Consider the following 23,883-nt stretch of genomic DNA (forward strand, 5'->3'; position numbering starts at 1 on the left):
GGATTCAAAGAGATTATATGTAAAAGAAAAAAAAAAAAGAATGGCTGCCACTCATCTCTAGCCCTGCCTCTCAGATTCAGTGCACTGCTTCCTAAAGGCCTCACAGCAGCAGCGCCCCCCTTCAGCCCATATCCCCAAAGTGAGCATCAGTAGGAAACAGCAGGGAACACAGCAAACTAAATTCTCACCCTCATGAAACCTACCTTTTGGACAGTTTAAAAAAAAAAAAATGTCCAAGAGAGCTGAGGAGCAAAGAGTGGCTGCTGGTGGGCAGGTTTTGGGAACGTCAGCTATTAAAATGGGCCGAAGCTTCCTTGCTCAGATCTGTGGTCCCTGTGGGTTTTTCTGTGCGGACTGCGATAGGCTCCCCGCTAACCTTTCAGAACTGGTCCCTGCTCAGTTCACAGGCACCACAGGTAGAGCGTTTCTTTTTAACAAGGCACTTCAGCTTGCAGTACAGTGCAGTACAGTGCAAGACGGGGTTCTGCTCACTGGCTGCTGCATGGCTTGAGATGTGAGCTGCAAAAAACTGCAGCAGCAAACTGGGAACCCACTAGGAGGTGCTCCTGAGGGCAGCCACTGTGGTAAGGAGAGTCGTGTGGTCCCGGAACACGCTCCAGTGTGAGAGAGCAAAGGCTTTGAGGGGTGTGTACCCTCTGATAACTCTTGGAGAATAAATGCTAAGTCCATCTTTTCCTGGGTCTCCTTCACTGGAAACAAAAATGTGCTGACATATACTGTCACCTGAGCATCTGAATCAGATCACCAACTGCAGAACAAGAGGCGGCGAGACTCTGAGACGGAACCTCTGTCTTTTTAAAATAATGTTTCTTTTCCTCCCACCACAGCTTGTAGAGAGAATATGCTGGTGACGCTAGTTTCCCCCTACATGTGTACTGACGCAGAAGAGTCTGTGCAGGTACTTGGTGCACTGTTTGAGGGGGAAAAATTGGGGCCCTCAGAGTGAAGTGGTGTAGTTCGTGTAAATTTTAAGTGGAGAATCTATTAAGAGCATGTTTTTCAAACTTATTTGGCATTCATTTTAAACTTTATTTTTAACCTATTATTTCACTTAATTTTCTAGCTTCAAGCAGAGACCAGAGGCTGGGCCCAGTGCTGGAGCTGGCCAGCGTGTCAGTCTTGTTGGAGAGGAGCTATAGCACCAGACCCATTTTTCCTTGTCAGTCTAGACCCATAGATGTCACCACCCCTAGCTACTTGTGACCAGGTACCTGGTGTGGATTGCGAGCTTCTGAGGTGGGGCAGAACTGCCTAGTTGTCTTTGTTATGTAACTTAAACGTAGTAGTGGAAATAGAGTGAAAGCTGGAGAAAAATGTCAAGGAGAGACAAGCAAGGTGGTAGCAGGCGGACACACTTACTAGCTTTTGTCCAATGCTAAATATACACCCAATATACATCCATTCGATGGCACTAGTGTCTATCTTATCTATATGAGCTTTCAGGGCACATGCTCAGCTGAGGTCAGGTGATCGCTGCTGAGAACCCACAAAGGATGCCTCTGTCCTCTTACAAAGCCCTTCTGGCACTCAAGGCTCCTGGTTTCCCTACAACTCTGCTTTTCAGCTCCAACTTCCTTCCTTCCTTCGTTTCTTCTTCTTTTTTGTTTTTGCTTTTGTTTTTTGAGGGGGTGTCTCTGTGTAGCTCTGACTGTCCTGGAACTCACAGAGATCTGCCTGCCCTTGCCTCCTGAAGGCTGGGATTAAAGGCGTGCACCACCACCACCTGGCTTCAGCCCCAGCTTTCACTGCTACGCTACCAGAATCCTGCATTCCCGTCCCAAAGGACTACTTGCTATTTCCTGAGCACAACACCCCTTATACATGTGCTCCTGGGGCCTGTGCTTCTGGCTTCCCGCTAATACACACCTGCTACCACTGCACTCTTCAAGGTGTCTTACATACAGTCTCCACATCAAGCATTGCCCTGTAGCTTTTACCACCTACAGATCCTAAGGTTGTTAGTCTTAACATCTTTTTAAGATGATATATGAAGGCTTAGTGAAACATCAGGCACATGGTGGGAAGTCCTGAATAAACAGCATCTCCAAACTAACAGTGCCTCCCCCCGCCCTCCCCCCCCCACGGAGATCGAGAGGAGGGAAGGGGTTGGGGGGAGAGAGGGAGAGAGAGAGAGAGAGAGAGAGAGAGAGAGAGAGAGAGAGAGAGAGAGAGAGAGAGATTGATTTTGCTCTAATCTTTGCCCTGAAGTCAGAACAGAAAGCATCCTCTCAAAAATGTCTTAATCAGCAGGCAGACTGCAGCTCAGTGTAGAATACTTGTCTGGTACATATGAGTTCCTGGATTCAGTCCGATGTACGCACACACACACACGAGAGAGAGAGAGAGAGAGAGAGAGAGAGAGAGAGAGAGAGAGAGAGAGAGAGAGAGAGAGAATCACCTACATTTTCAGAAATGAAGACCAAGATAAGAAAAACACAAATAAACTGGCATAATGAAGTGAACTCAGGTACCATATCCATTTCTCCCACTTTTATTTTAAACGTTCTATAGCTTATGAGTTTGAACATATTAGAAACCTTTTCAGTTGAGGCCAGTCTGTGCTTAGAGCTAGCCAGGGCTCTTCCTGAGCTTTTTGGCCTGAGCATGCAACATGGAATAGCCTAAGTGGCAGATCACCTCCCCTTGACATGTATGCTGTAAGGTGCAGTGGGATTCCTTTGCTGTAACCATCTCTGGTAGGTGCCAGGCAACTAGAGAAACCCAATTTGGTACACAGCTTGCAGGGATTTTTCACTCTAGCCAATTCAGATGGTTTACTTTGCCCTGCTCCCCTTTCTGCAGAAACAGCACAGAGGCTCTACCTTGCTCCTGGTACTGCCTCCTAATCACCCTTAGGCTTCCCCATAGCCATTCTTGGGGAGCCTAGCTTCTGTCTCTAGGGCCATAAGGATAATATACTTGCATTTCCCACTGTGCCTGCCCTTGACCTAAAAGAACACAGAACACCTTCAAAGTGTCAGTTACCAAGAAGTGTAAACTGTCTACCTCCATATAGGGCCTCTGTGGTATGAGCAATTCCCCCCCCCATTTACTGGGACAGATAAAGCCTAAGTTCACAGCACCCTAAGCTTTGGAAGGTGAGGACAGAGACAGAAGCACACAGATGTGGAAGTCTAAAGGGGGAGTGAGGAGGGTGGGGGCAGAATGTCAGATAGAGAACGGGGTGCGGAGCAAATGAGAATATAAATCTGAGAGCAACACCACAACAAAATGAAATTACATATCCAAATATGACCGCAGAACAACGAAGGTGTCCGCACAATCAGAGAGACTGCTATAAATAGGAACATTGGTTTCGGCTTAACGATCATTGCATCTATTCTCATTAGACATGCTTAAGTGCTGGCACTGGAAAATTCTACGGGGCACAGATGTTGTTTGTTAGGCAAAACTGTAGTTGCAGACACTGTGATATATTAAAATTTGCAATCACTTAGGTTTGCTGAGAGTACAGTCACTTCTTGGTCAACACTAGGAGTCCTTGCCAAACCCACACCAGCAGATGTTCAGGGTCTTACAATAAATGGCTAGTACGTGCACACAGGCTACACACACCTCCTGTATACTTCAAATGATTTGCTGGTTACTTACAGTACGTAACACTGTTATGGAGGGTTACGGAAGTATAATAGTGATTACTCCATGTTTATATTTGTATTATTTTTTTATTATTGTTATTTGACCTTGAATTTCAGCCTTCAAAATGATGAAAAAAATTTCTTTTTTAAAGATTTCTTAAAATTTATTTGATGTGCATGAGTGTTTTGCCTGCATTCACATAAGTGTGCGGTGTTCATGTCTGGTGCCTTCAGAGGTCAGAAGAGGGCGGCGGATGCCCTGAGATTGTACTTGCAGATGGTTGTGAGCCACTGTGTGGGTGCTGAGAACTGAATAGGGGTCCTCTGCATGAGCAACAAGTGTAATTACCCACTGAGCCATCTCTCCAGACCTGCAAAAATTAATTTTTTGTTGCGTAAGACCAGCTAGTCTATATTAATGGTATGGCAGCCTGAGCAGGCGAACATAAGTTTTGAAGATAAAGAAGCAGATTTTCTAATTTGTTAATTGGATGTAAACACACGAAAATTAGAAACCAAGAAAGCTGATAATTTACCAGCTGTCTAACCACAATCAACATCTTCATACTTTTTGGTCATCTTCTTTGAGAAGCAGGTAGGAATGAGAATGGTATGTACTTCAGGGACAAAATGGTACCTAGTAAGGTCCTCAAACAATCCTAGCTGCCCAGTTGCTTCCCAGATGTGATAGTCAGGCCATGAAACCATGCCACCATGAATTATGCTTCATTTATCTACCACATGTAGGGTGCCTGCTCCTCACAGGTTCCTCATACAGAAGGTACTGGTTAGTCATAAAATGTTTAACATATAGCTCCTGGATAAAGGATGCTTAGGGAAGTAATTGGTGGAGACTTGGAAAGGCAGGAGACAGGGTTTTACCCTGATCATACTTTCCCTCTGGGGTCATCCATCATTCCAGTAGAGCCCTTTTTTTTTTGGAGACAGGGTTTCTCTCATGTAGCTTTAAAGCCTGTTCTGGAACTCACTCTGTAGACCAGGCCGGCCTCAAACTCACAGAGATCCGCCTGCCTCCCCCCCCCCCCCCCCCCCCCCCCGTGCCGCCGCCACCGCCGCCGCCGCCACCACCATCACCCATTTTGAGACTCATTCACCTTGGATCACATCCACTGGACACTGTGATTCCAGGAAGGCAAGACTCTAATGCCCAACAACTCTCAAGCCTGTCACATGTGCTGCTCAGCCAGCTGATGATGGAGAGGAGGAGGTGGGAGAGGAGGACAAGAACACAGAAACAATGAGGGCTTCTCTCCACTCTACTGAAGAATCGGGAGTTAGAATATCCACATTCCCCAAGTCCACTGTGGTTCTCCTGACAAAGTGGAGTGAATCTAAAGGAGAGAGGGGGTTCTGCATGCTGCTCTGAGTGTGAGGTTGGACACAGCTCCTGTTCAAGCTTACATTTCCTCCACGTTTTGTTAGACCACGACCCACTTCGTTCAGTCACGCTTGGTGCCTTTCAGTTGTCCAGCATTTTCTTTCAAACACATGGACAGAACAACAGTGAGAACATACTAGCCACTCACAAGTCCTAATTTAGAGTTTGGAATTCTTAGTTGATTAATTCCTTCTGACATGGCCCAGATGTCTCTAGAGCAATTAGTAACAGTTTGAGGTTAGCAGAGCTCTTCATGGTGATGCAGATCATTATGACTGATTGCTCATTTATGAAAATTAAGCAAGTCTAATGGAGTTTAGACCCAAAAGGATAGCAGCACTAGCTTGATAGTCCCTAGACATCAACACCTCTCCTGACCTTAGCTTTACCATATTTAAGAGACAACCACACACAAGACAAGGTTATAATGTATTTGTATGCATTTGCTCCAAGTTATATGGTGCTGATGCTCATAGATCATATAGATAGACTCAGAGATGTACAGGCTCATGTACAGGCTCCTATGCATAGCTGGACCACTCAAGCTCCTGAGCTCACAATGAGGCTGCCACGTTATTTCATCTACTAGATAACTAAATAAATTAGAGGATGTTGTGAATTAACATTTCCATAGTTATTCTTTCCCATCTCTCTTCCACTGCTAGTGGATTTTTTCTTGTCAGCTTGTATTGCAATGGTAAGAGAAGTTTCCCTGGCTCAGATAACTCCATTCAATGCTACTAGTAATTCTGAGGTGCAGAGCCCACAGTTGGCTTTGTTGTCTTCTGACATACATCCTCCACTGTGTCCTATTTATGTTCATTCTACACAGTGACCCAGGAAGGGATTTTGTTTATTTGCTTTTGTTTTAAGACTGGGCCTCACTATGTAGTCCTGGCTGGCCTGAAGCTTCCTATGTACACTAAGCTAGCCTTAGTTCAGAGAGATCTTAAGTGCTGAGACTAAAGGCTTGTGCCACCCACCATGCCTGTCCTCCAGGAAGATGATTTAAAGATCCATTCCATCATAGCATCCCAAACCCTCCAAACCTTGCTACTTCTAGGGAATAAAACACAAATTTCTGCAGGCCACTATCCAGTGAACCTTGTCTCCAGGCGGTTTTAATTAAACCTCAATGGAGTCTTTATCCCAGCTGAGCACTGAAGTGATCTAAAACATCTCTAGCTCTGAGCCTTTTCCAGAGTCGTCTTCCAGAGAATCCCTTCCCCAGTTCTCTACAAATGTCCTTCACTCCATGAAGGTCAACAGGGCTTCAGTCTTCTTCAGGGCCCTTTGTGAGGCTGCACCGAACCACGGCTCTACTCTGAATAGCGTTCGCTCAAGCTCTCTAGTACAGCCACCTCTTGGTTTATGTAGGGGCCTGACTTAGGACTCCTGTGGACACCCAAATCCACGCTTGCTCAAGTCCCTTCTACAAAACAGCACAGCATTTGCAGAGACCCTACACACACCTCCCTCTACTTTAAATTATCTCTAAATGATATATACTGCCTAATTCAATGCAGATACTCAGTAAATAACTAACATCATGCTGTTTAAGGAAATGACAAAAAAAAAAAACAGTCTGGATATATTCAGTACAGAATGTTTAATAACTATTTTTGATCTGTGGTTGGCTGAACCACAGATCTAGAACCCATGGATCCAGAGGGCTGATGGAATATGTATTCACTGTGCTAGCACAGAGTTGTGTCCACTTGGGTAGTAACACAGTGTTCTGCATACAGCGGGCATGTTGAGCAAACACGTACAATATGGACATGTAGGGGTTTGTTTTGCACAGTACTGAATTCTTCTGAAGAGGTGTTTGTTGTTCAAGGTATAAGGGGTATATAAGTTTGACTTTGTCGTTTTAATCCTACCCTGAAAACCTTAAAAGGACATATGCAGGCTACTACAGATGCTCTCTCTCCATTGTATTTTTAGTGGTAGAGAATCTAGAAGAGTCCTTTGATCTGCATCAAGCTGCTGATAAACCACACTGCACAATAGTTACTAACACGAGATTCAGCTCGCACACTGTGATGTGCAAAAAAGCAGGTGGGAGGCAATGTGTAGAGTGATATTTGATTTTCTTCTGGACTGTGGGTATGTGTCCTAGAGAGAGGCCTATTTTCCTTTGACTTTATGGGAATTAAAATGTTGGGATACTAAACCGATGTGTTATTGATGTGTTGAATGGTTCTTAGAGAGACAATGGCCCTTTGATACCACAAATACCCAGCTGAGATGGACGGGGGCACTGGCATAACACAGTTGGGCATCAGTCTGTGTTGAAGCTGGACTGTACAGAGAGGGGTCCTGCTACTGTGGGGATGGTCACTGATGTGCTAGCACGTGGAATGCTCGGGTTCCAGTCATGCCTCCACTGCAGAGTCCTGTCAGCCCTGAAAAAGTCACTTCCTTTTCTTGACCCCCAGTCTGTCTGCTATGAGTGAGTATGTTTTCCTACTTCCTCCCCCATTACATGTTGTAAAATGTTATAGAATAGAGGTCACTTAGACACTATTTGCAAAAACACTAAATACGTTGTATAAAAGTAGTTGAAAGGTGTCTGATTATATCATACACGGCGAAATGCCATTTCATTACTCATCATCAACTCTGTATCTGCACGTACATCCACTAACCACACAGAATGAAGGCACAAGAAGCATTTTACAGCAACTCTGCTAAGCCTGCACTTCCCAAGGGATTTCCCACACACCATGTTGGTTATTTTATTGCTCTTGCTTTTTGAGATAGCGTCTCATATAACTCAGGCTGTCCTCTAACTCGCTGAGTAACCAAGATGATCTTGAACTCCTGATTTTCCTGCCTTCACCTCCCAAGTGATGGGATTACAGGCATGCACCACCACACCTAGCTTCTTTCTTTTTTAAGAGAACTGACAGCAAGTGAATGAAATTTGTTTTAATTGCAGAAATATTCTAGACTTTAGATCAATAACTTACAAACATTTAAAGCCTTAACAGACTCATTATGAAGGAAGCAAAGCACTTTTCTTTGCCTGTGTAAACATTTTGACATTGATTCTAATTTGCCCAGATGGGCAATAATCTTGAACCGGTCACATAAATGCGACGTACATATTTACAGATACACATATGACAGATAACACCAGAGGCTCCTGGCATATGGCTGGCAATTGCCTATCCAAAGCTTCTTACAGAGAGATGGAAACTCTGGTCCTGACCTCACGTACCAACACACACATACAAACACCCAGACACCCCCTGGGGTCATCTTCCCAGAGTCGCCTATTCAGGCTTCAGACCAAAAATAAACGAGAGAGAAAGACACTATCCCGTGAAGGGAGGGAGGGGCTGTGCGCCTCAGAAGATGTTGGACTTACCTGTTAAGTGGTTGGCAATCCGGGCAGTGGGTTTGGGAGGCAGGGCCGGGGGCTGCTTGAGAAGGGACAACTGCTTCACTGGGGTCTCCTCATGGTCTCCAGAGAAAGCAGCAGGTTTTTTGGGGGGCAGGAACAGAACTGGTTTGGCTGAAGGATCTTGGGACAGGAGGACTCCAGACTCACTGGCAGAGGGACTCTCTTGAGACACTGAGGGGACAACCACATGATACACAGGAGACATTACACAAACGCAGTGCACGCCGGTCAGGGACACAGGACAGGGATGCTGGTAGCCCAATAAGACAGCAGAGTGCTACCCGCTACAGGCCATAACGGGCACACGGAGAGCTAAAGCAAGGACAAGAGAAATCCAAGCAAGCGGGTGAGATGTGGAGGGGCACAAAAGGGAGGCAGAAGAGAGAGGGGAGATGAAGAGAGGGCAAAGGGGCAAAGGGGGAGGGGCAAGGGCATTATCTCACGGAAGAGGCCCCCACTTCAAAATGAGCCTGCATTATCCAAAGTCTACAGATGCTCTGCCGTGTGAGTCAGGAGACCACAGGCACAGTTAACAGGACAATGAGTAGAACAGGGACTTTGAGTCCCCTACACTGAACAAGAAGAGCCGCCACCTCTCTGTGGGTCCCCGAGTTCTTCCCTAGCTGAGAGAAGAGAAAGGCCACAAACTGGCGGCGAGTATTGGTGATGTCCACTAGGTCTTGCTCTCTGATCTAGGGTACCAGGTGACAGCCAACACGGTTGGCACCAGCAGCTATACACACAGGCTTTGGTGGCTGCTCCTCCAGGCTCTGGAATGGTCACAACTGAGAACCAGGCTTTCAAAGAGGACCTAGTTCTGAGGACACACTCTTGCCCTGCCTGGCTCTATAAATCCTCACAAGGCAGAGGATACACAAAGGCTACACCTTTTCATTTGTCCAGTTCCTTCACTTCCTGCTTGCCCGCTTTCTGGTTGTCTTTTTTTTCTCCCTTCCCTTTTCTTCCCTTCCCCTCTTCTTTCCAGGGTCTCATACATTCTAGGTTGGTTGACCTTGAACTTGCAATTCTCCTGTTTCTACCTCCTGAGTGCTGGGATTCCAAGGCAGGTACCACCCTGCCTTGGAACTAACTAGGTACATGGTACTAGGGATTGAACCCAGGGCATCGTGCATGCTAGGCAAGCACCTAGCAACCAAGTCACATCTTAGCTCCTACTGTCTTGTTTCAACTCTCCCCCCCATCTCCCCACTTGGCCCTAACTCTTCTTTTCCCCACAGGAGCTTCCTGGTAGGTTACTCTGTTGAGTTGCCATGAAGTGGCATACTACTGCTTCCTACTGCGCTGGCAACCTGGGTAATAATGGTAAAACCCTGGGGCTCAGCTGGGATGGTAGATTTCACTAAAAGAGTCTAACTGCAAAATTCCAGTGGTACAAGGGAAGTTGGGTTGAAAATTGAAAATTTAGTGTTCTTGTTTGAAAATTCTAAAGGGGAAAATATAGCTCAATTGTCTGCCCCACCACCCGCCCCGGCCCCCGCCTTCCATGACTGACACAAGGAGGCAGTTTATAAAGGATTCTTCCCCTTCCCTGCCTTCCTTCTCCCCTGGAGAAAGTATTGTCTGCATAGCAGTACAACTCTGCAAAGAACCCTCGACACCCTGAGTTTTCCCCACCTCAAGGGGCATTGTTCTAATCGGTGCTGGAAACAGCTGGCCAGGTCCCACAGTGAAACATGAGAACCAACTGGGGGAAACCAAGCCCCCCACCCTCTACACAAGTAAAGTGTGCATGTAGATGCTGCACACGGCAGCATCAGGACTATAGTCTTTCCACCCACACTCCAGGTGGTCTCCGAGGCTCCTTCCCTAAACCACCTGATATGTGCTGTTCCTTTCTGTTGGTTACTCATCTTTGGGCTGGTTAGGAGGGCTCTGCACCTCCCGAGAGAGGCAGAATGGCCACTGGAGTGACAGTGGACTGAAGAGGGAGGCAATAATCAGAAGGCATCCAGACTCATCTACAGGCAGGCTCTGGCTTAGCTGGGAAATTGTATACAATTTAACAAATACGTCCATTGGTCTTTGGGACAGGAGGATTTGACAGGTTTAGACAGGATTCTTTCGATTTATCTTAACAAAGATGAGTGTTAGCAAACACTATTTCAAACCATCCATATTATAAGTTAGAACACTTTTAAAGTGATATAAGTCACAGAAGTGTTTTTACAAACTGTAAAACATTATGTGAAAATGGCATCCATATTTTCTTAGGCTCAGTTATACAGACAACTATGACATGTTTCTCCCACATTTTGAGGTCTTCACGCTCTGGATGGCTAAAATGGGCATTCCAAGTCCTGCTAAAAGACTGTAACATCCTGGAGACCCACCCCATGCCTCTGCCAGGTTATTACCTGGTCCATCCATGATATCTGAAGCTTGCAGCACCTCAAACGAGCAGGGGTCCCTGGGCATTGGTACAGGCTCCATTTCCGACAGGGCAGGCAGGGAGAGTTGGCTGGAGCTCAGGGACTGGCCATTCTCCAGGGAGTCGTCATCATTCGAAATGGAGAGCTCTCCATCTGTGGGGGAGAAGGAGAGGGCAGCATCAGGCAAGGTGTGTCCTCATGGTGACACTCAAGGCTGCTGACAAGTCTAGATGCTCCGAACCATCTTTATCAAGGTCAGTATCTGAACTTGACAGCAACTCTTTGCTTTTAAAATGTGTACCTTTAGAGAGAGCCCATATGCTTCTGGGAAGTACTTTTCAGCCATTCACAACAACTTGTCTGTTTCCTCTCCATCCTTTTCACCATAGTCTATCTTGGGTGCTATGTGTAAGGTTTTTTCCTTTTAAAAGACTTACTCAAGTTTTAATTATGTCTAGTTGTGTCTATGTGTGGTGTGGCGGTTTGAAAAAAGATGGCCTCCCCAAAGAGAGTGGCACTAAGGGGAGGTGTGGCCTTGTTGGAGTAGGTGTGGCCTTGTTGGAGTAGGTGTGGTCTTGTTGGAGGAAGCATGTCACTTTAGAGGTGGGCTTTGAGGTCTTAGGTATGCTCAAGCCACGCCCAGTGAGATGGCTCACTTCCTGTTGCCTGCAAAATATAGTGCTCTCAGCTACCTTTCTAGCACAGTGTCTGCCTCCATGACGATAGTGGACTGAACCTCTGAACTGTAAGCTAGCCACCCCAGTTAAATGTTTTCTTTTATAAGAGTTGCCATGGTCATGGCGTCTCTTTACAGTAACAGAAACCCTGACTAAGACATATGAGCATGTGAGTAGAGGTGTTCTATGAGGCCAGAATAGAGTATCAGGACATGAGCTGTTCCTCTCTGTTGACAGGGACTCATCTTTGGGCCCATTAGGATGTCTCTGTATCTCCCAAGCACCATATTGGCTGCTTAGCTGACAACGGACCACTCCATTGTAGTGTACTCCAAAGGGTGGCACTAGAGCTGTAGTAAGAGGCAACTTTAAGCCTCCCAGTACAGCTGCTGAGGACTGAACTCAAGTCTTCTGCAGGGACAGTATGAGCTCTTAGCCACCAAGCCTCTCTCTAGCTCTTATTTTTTTTCTTAATAAAAGTGAATGAAAATTGTTTTTTCCTTTTAATTTTTAAGTTGTAGGAACTTAGCAGGCAACAGAGACTGAAGAGCCAAGATTGAGAACTGTTACATTAAGGAACAAATATTGCCATGGCTATTGGTGGTTCTCCACAAACTGACAGTAGTGCCCTATTGCTGAAGACAACACCTACCCAATTCATTGACCATGGAGAAGCCAAGCTGGTGCCTACCTAGAGCCTTCACCTCTACTGGCTGGTGTTCATGGTACTGGAAGGTACTCTGCCTGCTACCAAAGGAGAAAGATAAACACTAACCCAGCTAAAAAAAACTCTTAATCTACAATGGTGACCAGCCTGCAAGATTCGCTGATGCAATAGTGGCACAGAGCTTGTGGGAGTAAGCAACCAATGTCTTATTTGAGATAAGGCCCACTCCCTGAGATGGAACTCATACCTACGGCTGCTTGGGTAGTCAAGAACCTGAGACTAAACAGGCCAGAGACCTAGGGAAAAACCAGATGCTATTGTTCCACTAAAGGAACATAGCAATAAAATGACTTGTAATAACTTTCTGCTGTATGGATAGATCTAAGTCTTGCTCAGCCATCATCAGAGGAGGTTCCTCCGGCAGCAGGTGGGAATAAATACAGAGACCCGCAGCCAGACAATATATGGAAAGTGAGAGATCTCTGAACACTCAGTCCTAAAAGGGATGTTTCCATTAAATCTTTCTCAGTGCTTAGGAAACTCTTCAGAAGAGGAGGCAGGAAGAGTCAGAGGGGATGGAGGACACCAAGGAATCAAGGCCTTCTAAACACAGCAGGACCGACACACATATGAGCTCATAGAGACTGAGGCAGCACACACAGGGCCCGCACAGGTCTGCACCAGATGGGGTCCTAGAGCTGAAAGAAGAAGTGGACACATGCCTCCATCCCTAACACAGAAACCATCTCCAATGGATTGCCACTTGCAAATGAAAGATGATGTTTTGCCTAAGGAAATCTCACTTAGGGGATCAAACCATCTGTAAGGGTAGATTCCATGCCCAGCAGTAGATGGCCCACACAAAATGAACTCAATGGCATCTTTGGAGGTTCTTTGTCCCATAATGCTAAGTCAGGGCATTTCCCCCTACTCTACAGGCCCTTTGCATATATATTATGACTTCTGGTCGGAGGTTTTAATAGGTTTCCTGTGTGTGTGAAAGCGTGTGTTTCTGTGTCTATATGTGTTCTTGGGCTTTTTCTTTGCCTCTCTTTATTGTTTGGTTGTTTTGTCATATTCCACTTTGTGTGTTTTTTATTTATTTTATTATTATTCCTTAGATACCTGTTTCTTTCTTTTTTTTTTTTTTTCTAATGAGAGACAAAAAGGGTGTGAATTCAGATGGGAGAAGAGGCAAGGAGGAACCGGGAGGAGTAGGAGGAAGAGAAACCAGAATCAGAATATATTGTATGAAAAAATCCATTTTCAATGAAAGAAAAACAATAACAACAAAACAAAAACAATAACAACAACAACAAAAAACATTAGGGAGCAAAGAAGCAGTGAGGACACGTAACTTCAGGTCCAAAGAAGGAGATCATTCACCTGTTTATCTCTGTCCTCATCCAATTCTTGAGGTGAGTAAGCGTTTAGGAAAATCTGTAACCCCTACCTAATAGGCTGTGGCAGCCCAAGGCAGCTGTGAAGTGCCAGATCCTTTTGGTGCCAACCACCAACCATGTCAGCTTTGATCTGCTTGAAGCTCAGGCCCTCCAAGGGCCGATTTGAGGATCAAAGACTCCCCGCTCAATGGCCATTTGTTAAATCAAAACTCCCCCCAGCGTGATTTCATCTTCACCCAGGGAGTCTTAGATAGCTAAACATGAAAGCCAAATTAATTTTTCAAGAGGACTTAACGCTCTTTCAGTCAGATGAATAAACACCCAGATGAAAGATGAAGTCGTGCCTACTCAGAAACAGAGCCTGCAAAGCAACTGCCTGACTTCAAACTGGAGAGAGTTGTAGAAATAAAAGCGAGCTGAAGCTGGGTTAATCTTACCTTTTGATAAACTCCTCTCAGTGTTTTGATTTTATACATCTGTGATATCTGATAGCACTGAACTCCTTCATATCACCCCATTAGAACTGCCTCCAGTAAAATGTGTGTTTGCTAGAGTAATTTATTAAACCAGCAGGCTGCAAATAGTACATGATTCAAGGCCCTATAGTGTTTGACAAGGATTGTCCATAAACATTAAAAAAAGAAAAGAAATATATAAAAACTCATTGAAGCAGACAGTCACGCACAATACTGGCCTTTGAAGGCCAGGTTGGATCTCTTTATCTTCTTTTCATTCGGCCTTTCTGCACACCCTAAACAGTAGCAGACGTTATTATCATGGAGATGAAACATACGATTGCTACTTCTTCAGAAGAACACAAGAGCAGGACCTTAAGGCCCTTGCTATGAAGCTTACACAGCTGAGCTGCAAGTCTGCAGGGTGGGGAAAGCTGTGCTGTGTTAATGTGACCTTATAGTACCCCAGTCATCCAACATTGTGTTAATGTGATCTTATAGTACCCCAGTCATCCAACATTGTGTTAATGTGACCTTATAGTACCCCCAGTCATCCAACATGCTTCTGTTTATCATGTTCAAACTGTTATCATGGGAAGTGGCTCCATAGCAAGTCCCTAGTTAGTGGAATGATGACATGGCTGTCATTTGGTTTGGATACATCTTCAGGAGGCCACTCTGATTCTCGATGTTCTGAGCATGTTCATGGCATCTCAAGAAGACAACCCGAAGAGGGGAAGGTCTTAATGCCACCGCCAGTTTTGCTTTTTTGGACCACTGATGCTGTGGAATGATGGTTGCCTGATTTAAGAGTTGAGAGTACCACACAGGTAACTCTGGGACAAAAGATGCAGCTGCAGCTGGATTTCTCTGAAAGACACCTGTGACTCTGGTTTCACTAAGGAAGTCAGTACACAATCTTGCTGGGAAATTAGCTAACTGAAAAGCCCTGTGGCTCCCTTCTCTCGGGATGTCTTCACTTCCTCAAATTGGAGCTACTCGTGGATGAAAAAGGGGCTTTGCTAGGTTGTGAAGTCCCAAGCTACTTTACAGAGGGATCAGTCTTGGGAATTTTGTTGTTGTGATCGATAAAGACACATTTCCATTGAAGAAAATAAAATAGGGCAAAGACATAAAAGATGTTGATGACACCCCCAGTCTACCTAACAGAAGCAGTTTCTTCTTTCTGTGAATATTTTTTTAAGGCTGTAATCCTACTGTGTTTCAAAATTTTTTGTGTTGGGGCTGGAGAGATGGTCCAGTGGTTAAGAGCACTGGGTGCTCTTCCAGAGGACCTGGGTTCTGGTCCCAGCACCCATATAGTGGCTAACAATGGTCTGTAACTCCAGTCCTATGAGATCTGACTTCTTCTTCTGGCATCCATGGGCACTGCATACATGTGGTACACAGATTTACATGCAGGCAAACCACCAATACACATAAAAAAAAACTTTAAAGAACTATGTCTTGTTTTTCAGTTTTATTATTATGATCTCAATTACAATTCTGTTAGCAATTATACTAGATGTTTCCTTAGCTTTCTCCCTCACATCCCTACCAAGCATTAAAAATTCCCAACTAATTGCTTAGCATGAAGGTAGTAGAGTATGACGTGGGCTGCGCTATTTCCATTTAAATGTACATTATAAAATGTGATAATGAAGATATTTAAGTCATAATGGTATTTTCAGTGTTTTATGCCATTATGAAAAATAGCTGAGAGACCATTTTACATAGGTTTTTTTTTTCTGTAATTAGAATTCTAATGTCTACTGACACATAAATGGATTTTGTGAAGTTATCTAAAGGTTTTTCTACTTTTACAGATATCAGTAACTTGTAGAACAATATATCTTAGTTTCTGGGAAGTTCTTCAATATTAACAATGTTAGTTAAATCTACTGAGCTACCTATCTATCTCTACTCCATACATCCATCTGTGTACCTATTCATCCATCTATTCACCCAGCATCCATCCATCCATCCATCCATCCAGTCTACATGTTTATCTACAGAGACACATATTTATATGCATATTCAGTAGAAATGAAAACTATTCAATAGATAGGATAAATTCATAATATTATTCACGACCAAGGTGAGTAGTTACAAAAGTGAATCACTTTATTTGGATAGAGTCACGCTGCTTGAGGAGTGAATATGGTAAAAATATACTGTATGCATATATGAGATTTTCAAACAATAAATAAACATATTATATTAAAAAGAATCATGTTGCTACTTCTTTTTTTTTTTTTTTAAAGATTTATTTATTATGTATACAGTATTCTGCCTGTGTACCAGAAGAGGGCACCAGATCTCACTACAGATGGCTGTGAGCCACCATGTGGTTGCTGGGAATTGAACTCAGGACCCCTGGAAGAGCAACCAGTGCTCTTAACCTCTGAGCCATCTCTCCAGCCCATGTTGCTACTTCTTAAAGTAGGACTCAAATATTTTCATGATTTCATTTTATAACACACACTAAAGCTAAATAGTGCAGCCAACATCATATACTATACTACCTTCAAGCCATGTAATTAGCTGGGAATTTTTAATGCTTGGCAGGGATGTGAGGGCAATCTGGCTGTGACAGCTCTCACTCCATTGATCACCTGGGTTCATAGAGCTGATATGGCTGACTAGGTGAGTGTTCTCTTCCTCCCTCACCACTCCATGTGTGCCTCTTCTGAAGTTATAAGCTCCACTGAGAGGATGCTCTTCTCAGAATAGAGAAGGACCAATCTTGAGGTCTTCAGTTCACGTAGCTATGCTCACCCAGTAGAACCTCCAAACAAATTCAATGCTTATTAATTCTAAGTTTGATTAATTCCAAGACTATTTTGGTTCTCCGTGTCATCTTACTGCTAGTAAGTACTGTTAATTAAGCACCTTGGCAAGCATTAAAAATTGGCACTAGTAGAAGAACTCTCCTGATTCCCCACTCCCAAGAAGAATCATCCCCTCTCCATGAGTAAGATGAGGCAGTTGGGTTATTTGTCCCTACATCTATCCAGGTCATCACTCTTCACTTTATCATGAATAATATAGTAAACTAGCCATTAGAAGTTATTTTGATGTTTTAAAGGCCTTTTAAAGGTCTCTGTGCTGAGCGTTAAAATGGCACATGATAATCTATAATCATACGTTTCCTAGGAGAACTAGAAAATGTGACTGGGAGGAAGTGGAAAGACACAAAGGAGGGGACATCCTATCAATGTGATGGGCTTCAGAATCACCATGGAAACAAACATTAAATGTCTATGCTCAAGTTTTAGGTTAACTAGGATGGGAAGACCCACCCTAAATGTGGGAAGTACTGGTCCACGGGCTCAGGCCTTGGACTGTATAAGAAGCAGGATTTGGATAAATTAAATTTGTTCAAAGCTAAAGATAACTAAAAATTTATTTTCAGATGAATGTCACCATGGAGAATGGGTGACAGAAATTCCAGTACTCATGGATACTGACATACCAACAGCTTCTACTTAAAAAAAAAAAAGAAAAAAGGTGCTTGAACACTGGATCTTTTGTTTTGAGAAGGTACAGGGTTCATGGTCCTGTGGAATTTGAGATAAAAAGAATGTCAGTTTTAACTCCAAAAAACTTTAATAAAGTTACACTCACTATGGAAGCTGATTTTCTTTCTTTTATCTTTTTCAAGACAGCTGTGTGTGTGTGTGTGTGTGTGTGTGTGTGTGTGTGTGTGTGTGTAGCCTTTGTCTTGGAACTTGCTCTATAGACCAGGCTGGCCTTGAACTCACAGAGATCTGTCTGTCTCTGCCTCTTGAGTGATGGATTTGCCACCATTGCCCAGCTGGAAGCTGATTTTCTATGCTATGATGTTATGGCTTATATAAAAACTTATGCGCCAGGCGGTGGTGGCTCACGCCTTTAATCCCAGCACTCGGGAGGCAGAGCCAGGCAGATCTCTGTGAGTTCAAGGCCAGCCTGGTCTACAGAGTGAGATCCAGGAAAAGACGCAAAGCTACACAGAGAGACCCTGTCTCGAAAAACAAAACAAAACAAAACAAAAAAAACAAAAAACAAAAAAAACTTATGCTTACAAATGCAGTTCTAGTGGGCTCAAAGAGTTCTTGTTTAATGAATTATGGTCGAATATGAGTGTGGAGAAGAGTTACTTTACTTATATACATACACAATAAATATATTGAACCATTACTTCAGTAAGTTTCATATGTATCAACAATTTAAACATAAAACTTCAAACTAGAATGAATAAAAATAGAAAAATAGAGAAGTAGGAAAAATATATATTTATTCAGGCTGCACAGAGGAAGCCAGATGGATAGTTTTGATGTATTCATACAACTTTCTGATTTTTAATTTGCAAACTGGAATGGTGCAAAAAGAATGAAAAAAGTCAAATAGTGGGAAAATAGGAGCTAAATATAGTGGGAAAATAGGAGCTAAATATAGCTGACAAAAGAACAAAATATTCCAATGAGGATGAGTATTTGTGCAGGTAAATCAAAACCGAGTCCCGGGCATCGCTTTGGAAATGTATAACCTTGCTGGGAAGGCGATCAATGTGACTGAAATGACCGTGTGGGTGACGCTGACACAAGAGAGTGTTTGAAGTCATGCCACTTACAAGTGGGGGAGAACAATATGCTCAAGTTGGTGACAGTGACATGAAGTTGAGAGATGCACGGAGGAGGCCAGAATGCTGAAGGGAATCTGCCCAACATAAGGAGAATTTGATGACCATTAACTTTCCCCACTATGATGATACCTATGTTCAATTTTTTATTGCCTGAGTGCATTCTATGTGAATGTATATTCATGTGTGTTTGGCTTCAGGTGCATGATATGCATGTGATGAGGTGAACTCCTTAGGCACTCTCAACCTACAGAGTCTCTCACTGGCCTGGAAGTCTTGAGTACAGTATGCTGACTAGCCAGCAAGCCCTAGAGATTTGCCTGTTGCTGCCTCTCTAATACTGGGATTTAAGAGTGTATACCACTGTATTTGGCTTTTCCGTGCAGGTCCTGGGCCTCAAGCTCAGGTCCTCAAGCTTTTTTGGCAAGCACTTTGCTGCCTTGGCTGTCTCCTCAGCCTGTGTCCATTGACCAATATTCCAACAAGAATAGAGGAGGGGCTCAGGATGCTATTGACAGACAGTTGATGGCTGCTGGGGGAGGGAGAGTCAGTTTTCTCCAGGGGTTGTGGCCCATGGCAGATTACCCATGCTCCAGGGGGTGGTGTTGTACCTGTGAGTATAGGGGCAACAATAATTGGACTCAGTGGGTTATAGAGACAAAAAAGGGGGGGGGGAGAAGATGAAGAAGAAGAAAGAAGATAGTGATGATGAAGACATGAAGTGGGAGGGGGATGTGAGTGGCCCATGAATAGTTAGAAAGGGGAAGTGGGGGTGCATATGATCTAAATACATTATATAAAAACATGAAATTGCCAAAGGAAGAATGCTTTTATAATCTGGAAAAAAGACACAAAGCTATACATGGAGTCTCATTAAGAGCCTTATTGAGTTCAAAGCAAAACTAAAAACAAAACAAAACACCCCATTCTCCCAAAATTTTTGTTAAAAAGGAAAACCATTCCTCATTCCTTTGGTTCCTGCCAGAAGAATTCTTCCTAAGTGTTCCTACTTACCTAGTTCCTGAATCTCCACAGAGTTAGTCCATCACTAAGATACAACCTCTAGTCCCCCACCATGGTCCACTGGGTACAGCTTCAAGCTGTGCTTCTTTCTTTCTCTGGACTGGTGTTAATTCAAGGCATGCTTTAGTACTTGCTGGGTGATTTGACCCGGGAGTAGGAAGGTGTCAGGTCCATCAGCAACGCCCTCCAGACCAGCTAGTACCAGTCATCATGGTGAGATCCCACCTGACCTTCCTGTTTACATCATTTCTCAAATGATTCACAGGCCCAGGGATGGACAGGGTGACTACAGTGGGCCCCTCATCCTGAACAATCTGCAAGGAGAAAGTTTCTTCCATCTCAGGTAAAAGGAAATGGAAGGAGCCATAGACAGGCAACAGAAACAATGGTGTCATAAACCACATTCTCTTGAGAAATTTGTGTATTAATGAACAGAGATGCTCATCTTTGGAAGACACTGGTGGGAGAAGGGGCAGGTAGCTTGGAAAGGAGCCTGGCTCCAGAGCATGCAGAAGCCTGGGTCATCTTTGCCATTACTAGCATGTGACAAGTTCCATTTATTCTGGGGACCTCAATTTCTGTCCTTTTAAACAAATGGACTGACTGCATTAGATAATGCCAAACTTCCAGATCTTCCTTGCATGGGGTGTTGGGAGATGCAAAAAATCCCCTAATACTCGTAAATCAGCCCAAAGGACAGATGAACTAAACAGCCAGGCATTTTATATCTAAGTTTTCACTCTGGATAGAAAACAAGAACTGGGAAGTAAATGGATGGATTTCTGGCTTACTATATATAGATAAAGTTTTAATTTTATGTAAAAAAAAATCTAATGAAGTTTTAGTGTAGATCGAGAGCTTTTTGTTCCTTTTATAAAAACCATCTGAGCACAGCAGAAAGATGGGCAGGAAGCAAGGAGTGAATATTTCTGCATCTCCAATGCCAAGTACTATATTGGACATTTTATTTCTGATGGCAATAATAAGAGCCCTTCAAATAGCATTGCAGATATTTACTATGTGCCAGCTCTGTCTTCATGTTCCTTCTCTCTCTCTCTCTCCTCTCCCTCTTCTTCTCTCTGCTCCTCCTCTCCTCCTTCTTTTTCTTCCCCTCCCTTCTGCTCTCCTATCTGTTCTCTCCCCTCTCTTTGCTCTTCCCTCATCCTTCATCTATCTATCTATCTATCTATCTATCTATCTATCTATCTATCTATCTATCTATCTATCATCTATCTATCCTATCCTTTGGTGAGATTGAGACATTCCATCCTGCAGAGAAGCTCTTCAAGCAGGAAGGTAAACAATTCAAAATAGATTCAGGAAGTCCCTGAAACTGATCAGATTCACTAGGTGCTTCCCTGACACAGTAAGCAATAAAAGTGGAGAATCCTCCTCAGAAGATGGGAGCCAAGCTGCAAAGGAGACTCTGAGACCAGACCAGATGCCTGGAAGAAGCAGAAACCAACTGAGCTGCCTGGACGAGGTTTAGAGCAGAATTACTTAGAAAGGACACTCTTCAACCTGTTGATCTGCCTGCAGGCTGTGCAGTGTTCTCCAGGTTCACAGCCTTTGTGCACTGACACCCATGTTGGGTGGGCTTTGGTGATACAGCTGTCTTTGATTTGTTTCTGTTCCTGTATGAATCCCTCACCTATATTCCTGAAAGTAACCTCAATAAAATTCACTGTTCAGCAAGTTGGACTTTGCTGATATCCATACTTTGGTATGTCATGGGCTCCCTATTTGGGGTGAATAGATGTGTATGTATTGGTCATACAAAATTCTATCTATCTGTCTATCTATCTATCTATCTATCTATCTATCTATCTATCTATCTATCTATCCATCCATCCATCCATCTTTCCTTCCATCCATCCACTCACCCACCCACCTATTGGATTAAGATAGTATCCAAGTATTATGTGACAATTTTAGACTGAAAACCTTTGGAAGTGTTAGCTAAGCTGCATTCCTTGGGGACACATTATGTGCTAGCATTTACACTCACACTCATGACAATGAAAACAGATTTTAATTTGCTGATAATCATTAAGAGCCACAATTAAAATAAAACAATGACTCTCAGCTATGTTCAAGGGAATATCATTGTAAAGACATGTAAGAGGAGCCTGATGCAAGAAATTGTCAACTACTTTTCCCCTCAGAGACTGTCAAGCTTTTCTGGGTTCTCATTTCAGCTTCCCAGAGATGCTTTTTGACTACCAAGGACATATTATCATGTGACTGATGAGGCGTTGAATGGTGATTTCTGTGGAAATGGCACTAGCAATGGACTTAGTCCTCATCATAGCAGCTCATGTCAGTGAGCTGCGACACAGTCTTTTATTTTTTTCTGAAATTAATGTACTTTTGCTACTAAACTAGAAAATCCCCCACATAATAAGTGGGCAAACACACTAATCTCTCTCTTTTTTCACGTGTCTGTGTGTGGAATACGTGTGTATGAGTACTCACATGTGTATGAGTGTACACGTGTGTGAGTGTGCATGCATGTACATTCATGTAGAGACTCAAAATTGATGCTAGGTGTCTTTCTTGACTTCTCCTTATTGAGGCAGGGTTTCTTGCTGAACCCAGAGCTTGCCAATATGGCTAGTCTACTAGCCAGCTTGCCCCAGGACTCCTGGTGCTGGTGTCTCTACCTACTGAGTGCTGAGGTTATAGTCAGCTGCCCTGCCATATCTACCTACTCTGCCCGACTTCCATGTGGGTTCTGGAGATCTGCTGTTTGGTCTTCACACTTGCATGGCAAGAACGTTATCCACGTGCCAGCTCCCCAACCCAGAGCCACCATTCTGCAGCCCACAAAGGTGTCATTTTAGCAACAAGATACATAGCTTTGTAAGAACTTGCTCATGCCGTAACCTTCCAAATCATCCTTCTCAAAGACACCGGCTGCTTTGTAGCCAGTGAAACCCGACAGCTGATAAGAAACAAGTTACCCGAGGATGTCACTGATGGATTAAGGCTTTAAGCCTCAGAAGTGGAAATGGCTCCCTGGCACTTGTCAACTTTGGAAGAAACATTTCCTTCAATGTGTCTGATTAAATGAAATGGTGTTACTGAGAGTTCACACAATTTTAAGCCTGGAACATGGAAAGTAATACATTCTTATGAAACATTGCCCATTAATGAATTGTTGTCATTTGATGCTTACACATTTAAAACTTAAAACTCTTATTTTCCTTTAATTAATCCATTAACTAATTAATCACAGTCAGGGTCTCACTGTGAAGCCCGGGAGACTTCCAACTCATGACCTCCTGTCACAGCTATCTAAGTGCTAGGATTACAGGTGTAGCTTGAAAAGTCTTATTGAAAATAAACAGAAAATGAACAAAGAAATGAGAGAGAAGAGCAGCTTTGTGAGAATGGTTTCTTTCCCAGCGAGGACAAGTCAGCTTGTACAGTGTGCGCATGTTCTATGTATGCCTGCTTCAAAGTGGCTGAGCACCAGTAGAATTGAAGACAGACTCTGCAGAATCCTGTAGGACTAGGGAACCTATATTTTAAGAATCCACAAGTTGAAGAAACCATCAATTTGTCTCCCTCTGCAGTTAGAAGCCTTTGGGTTATCTGGACCAACATGTACCCGAGAAAGATTTACTAGGAGCCATGAGGTTCTTTCTGTCTACCGCAGGCATCTTTGACTCCCAGACACCCCTTTAACTATCTATGCAAAATGCATCCCAACCTTAGGATTTCATCAGTACTGTGATAGCAACAGGTGGTTTCATATATGGGCTAGAGTGGTCCCATTGCAGTATTAGCAAATCACTTGGCTCTTCTTTATTGTTGCTATTGTTTTTGCTTTAACATCTTTCTTTAAAAGAAATTATAAGCTTTCAATTTATTAGCATCTTTTGATTTTAGCTGTCTTCCCCTTTTACTCAGCAGTGTTCTTCTAAATCACCAACTATGTAAGTGACAATGATTTCTGAGGTGGTTTAAATGTGAAATGTTCCCCACAGGCTCACATATTTGAACACTTGGTCCCCAGTTGGTGGTGCTGTTTGGAAGGCAGTATATCTTTAAGGATGTAAAGCCTTGCTGGAGGAAGTATGCCATTAGGGGTAGACTTTAACAGTGAGCACTTCCTGTTCACTCTCTGCTCCCCATGTATGGATAAAGATATAACCTCTCAGCTTCTTGACAGAATGTCTGCCTGTTGCCAGGTCTACCCTACTATTAT

The 23,883-nt window shown here is 43.6% G+C and overlaps 1 protein-coding gene across 2 annotated transcripts in view; it reads right to left on the reverse strand.

Annotated features, from left to right (window-relative positions):
* The window catches only part of Phactr1 (phosphatase and actin regulator 1), a 285,223-nt gene that overhangs the window by 71,155 nt on the left and 190,185 nt on the right, over window positions 1-23,883 (reverse strand). For both annotated transcript variants that reach the window (XM_059263123.1, XM_059263120.1), the window contains exons 4-5: window positions 10,807-10,974; window positions 8,396-8,602 (exon numbers count right to left, since the gene is read on the reverse strand). In XM_059263123.1, coding sequence (XP_059119106.1) covers window positions 8,396-8,602; window positions 10,807-10,974 — 375 coding nt within the window. The remainder of the gene's footprint in view (window positions 1-8,395; window positions 8,603-10,806; window positions 10,975-23,883) is intronic.

This window comes from Peromyscus eremicus, chromosome 5 (genome assembly GCF_949786415.1).
Source record: "Peromyscus eremicus chromosome 5, PerEre_H2_v1, whole genome shotgun sequence".
NCBI classification, from domain to species: Eukaryota; Metazoa; Chordata; class Mammalia; order Rodentia; family Cricetidae; genus Peromyscus; species Peromyscus eremicus.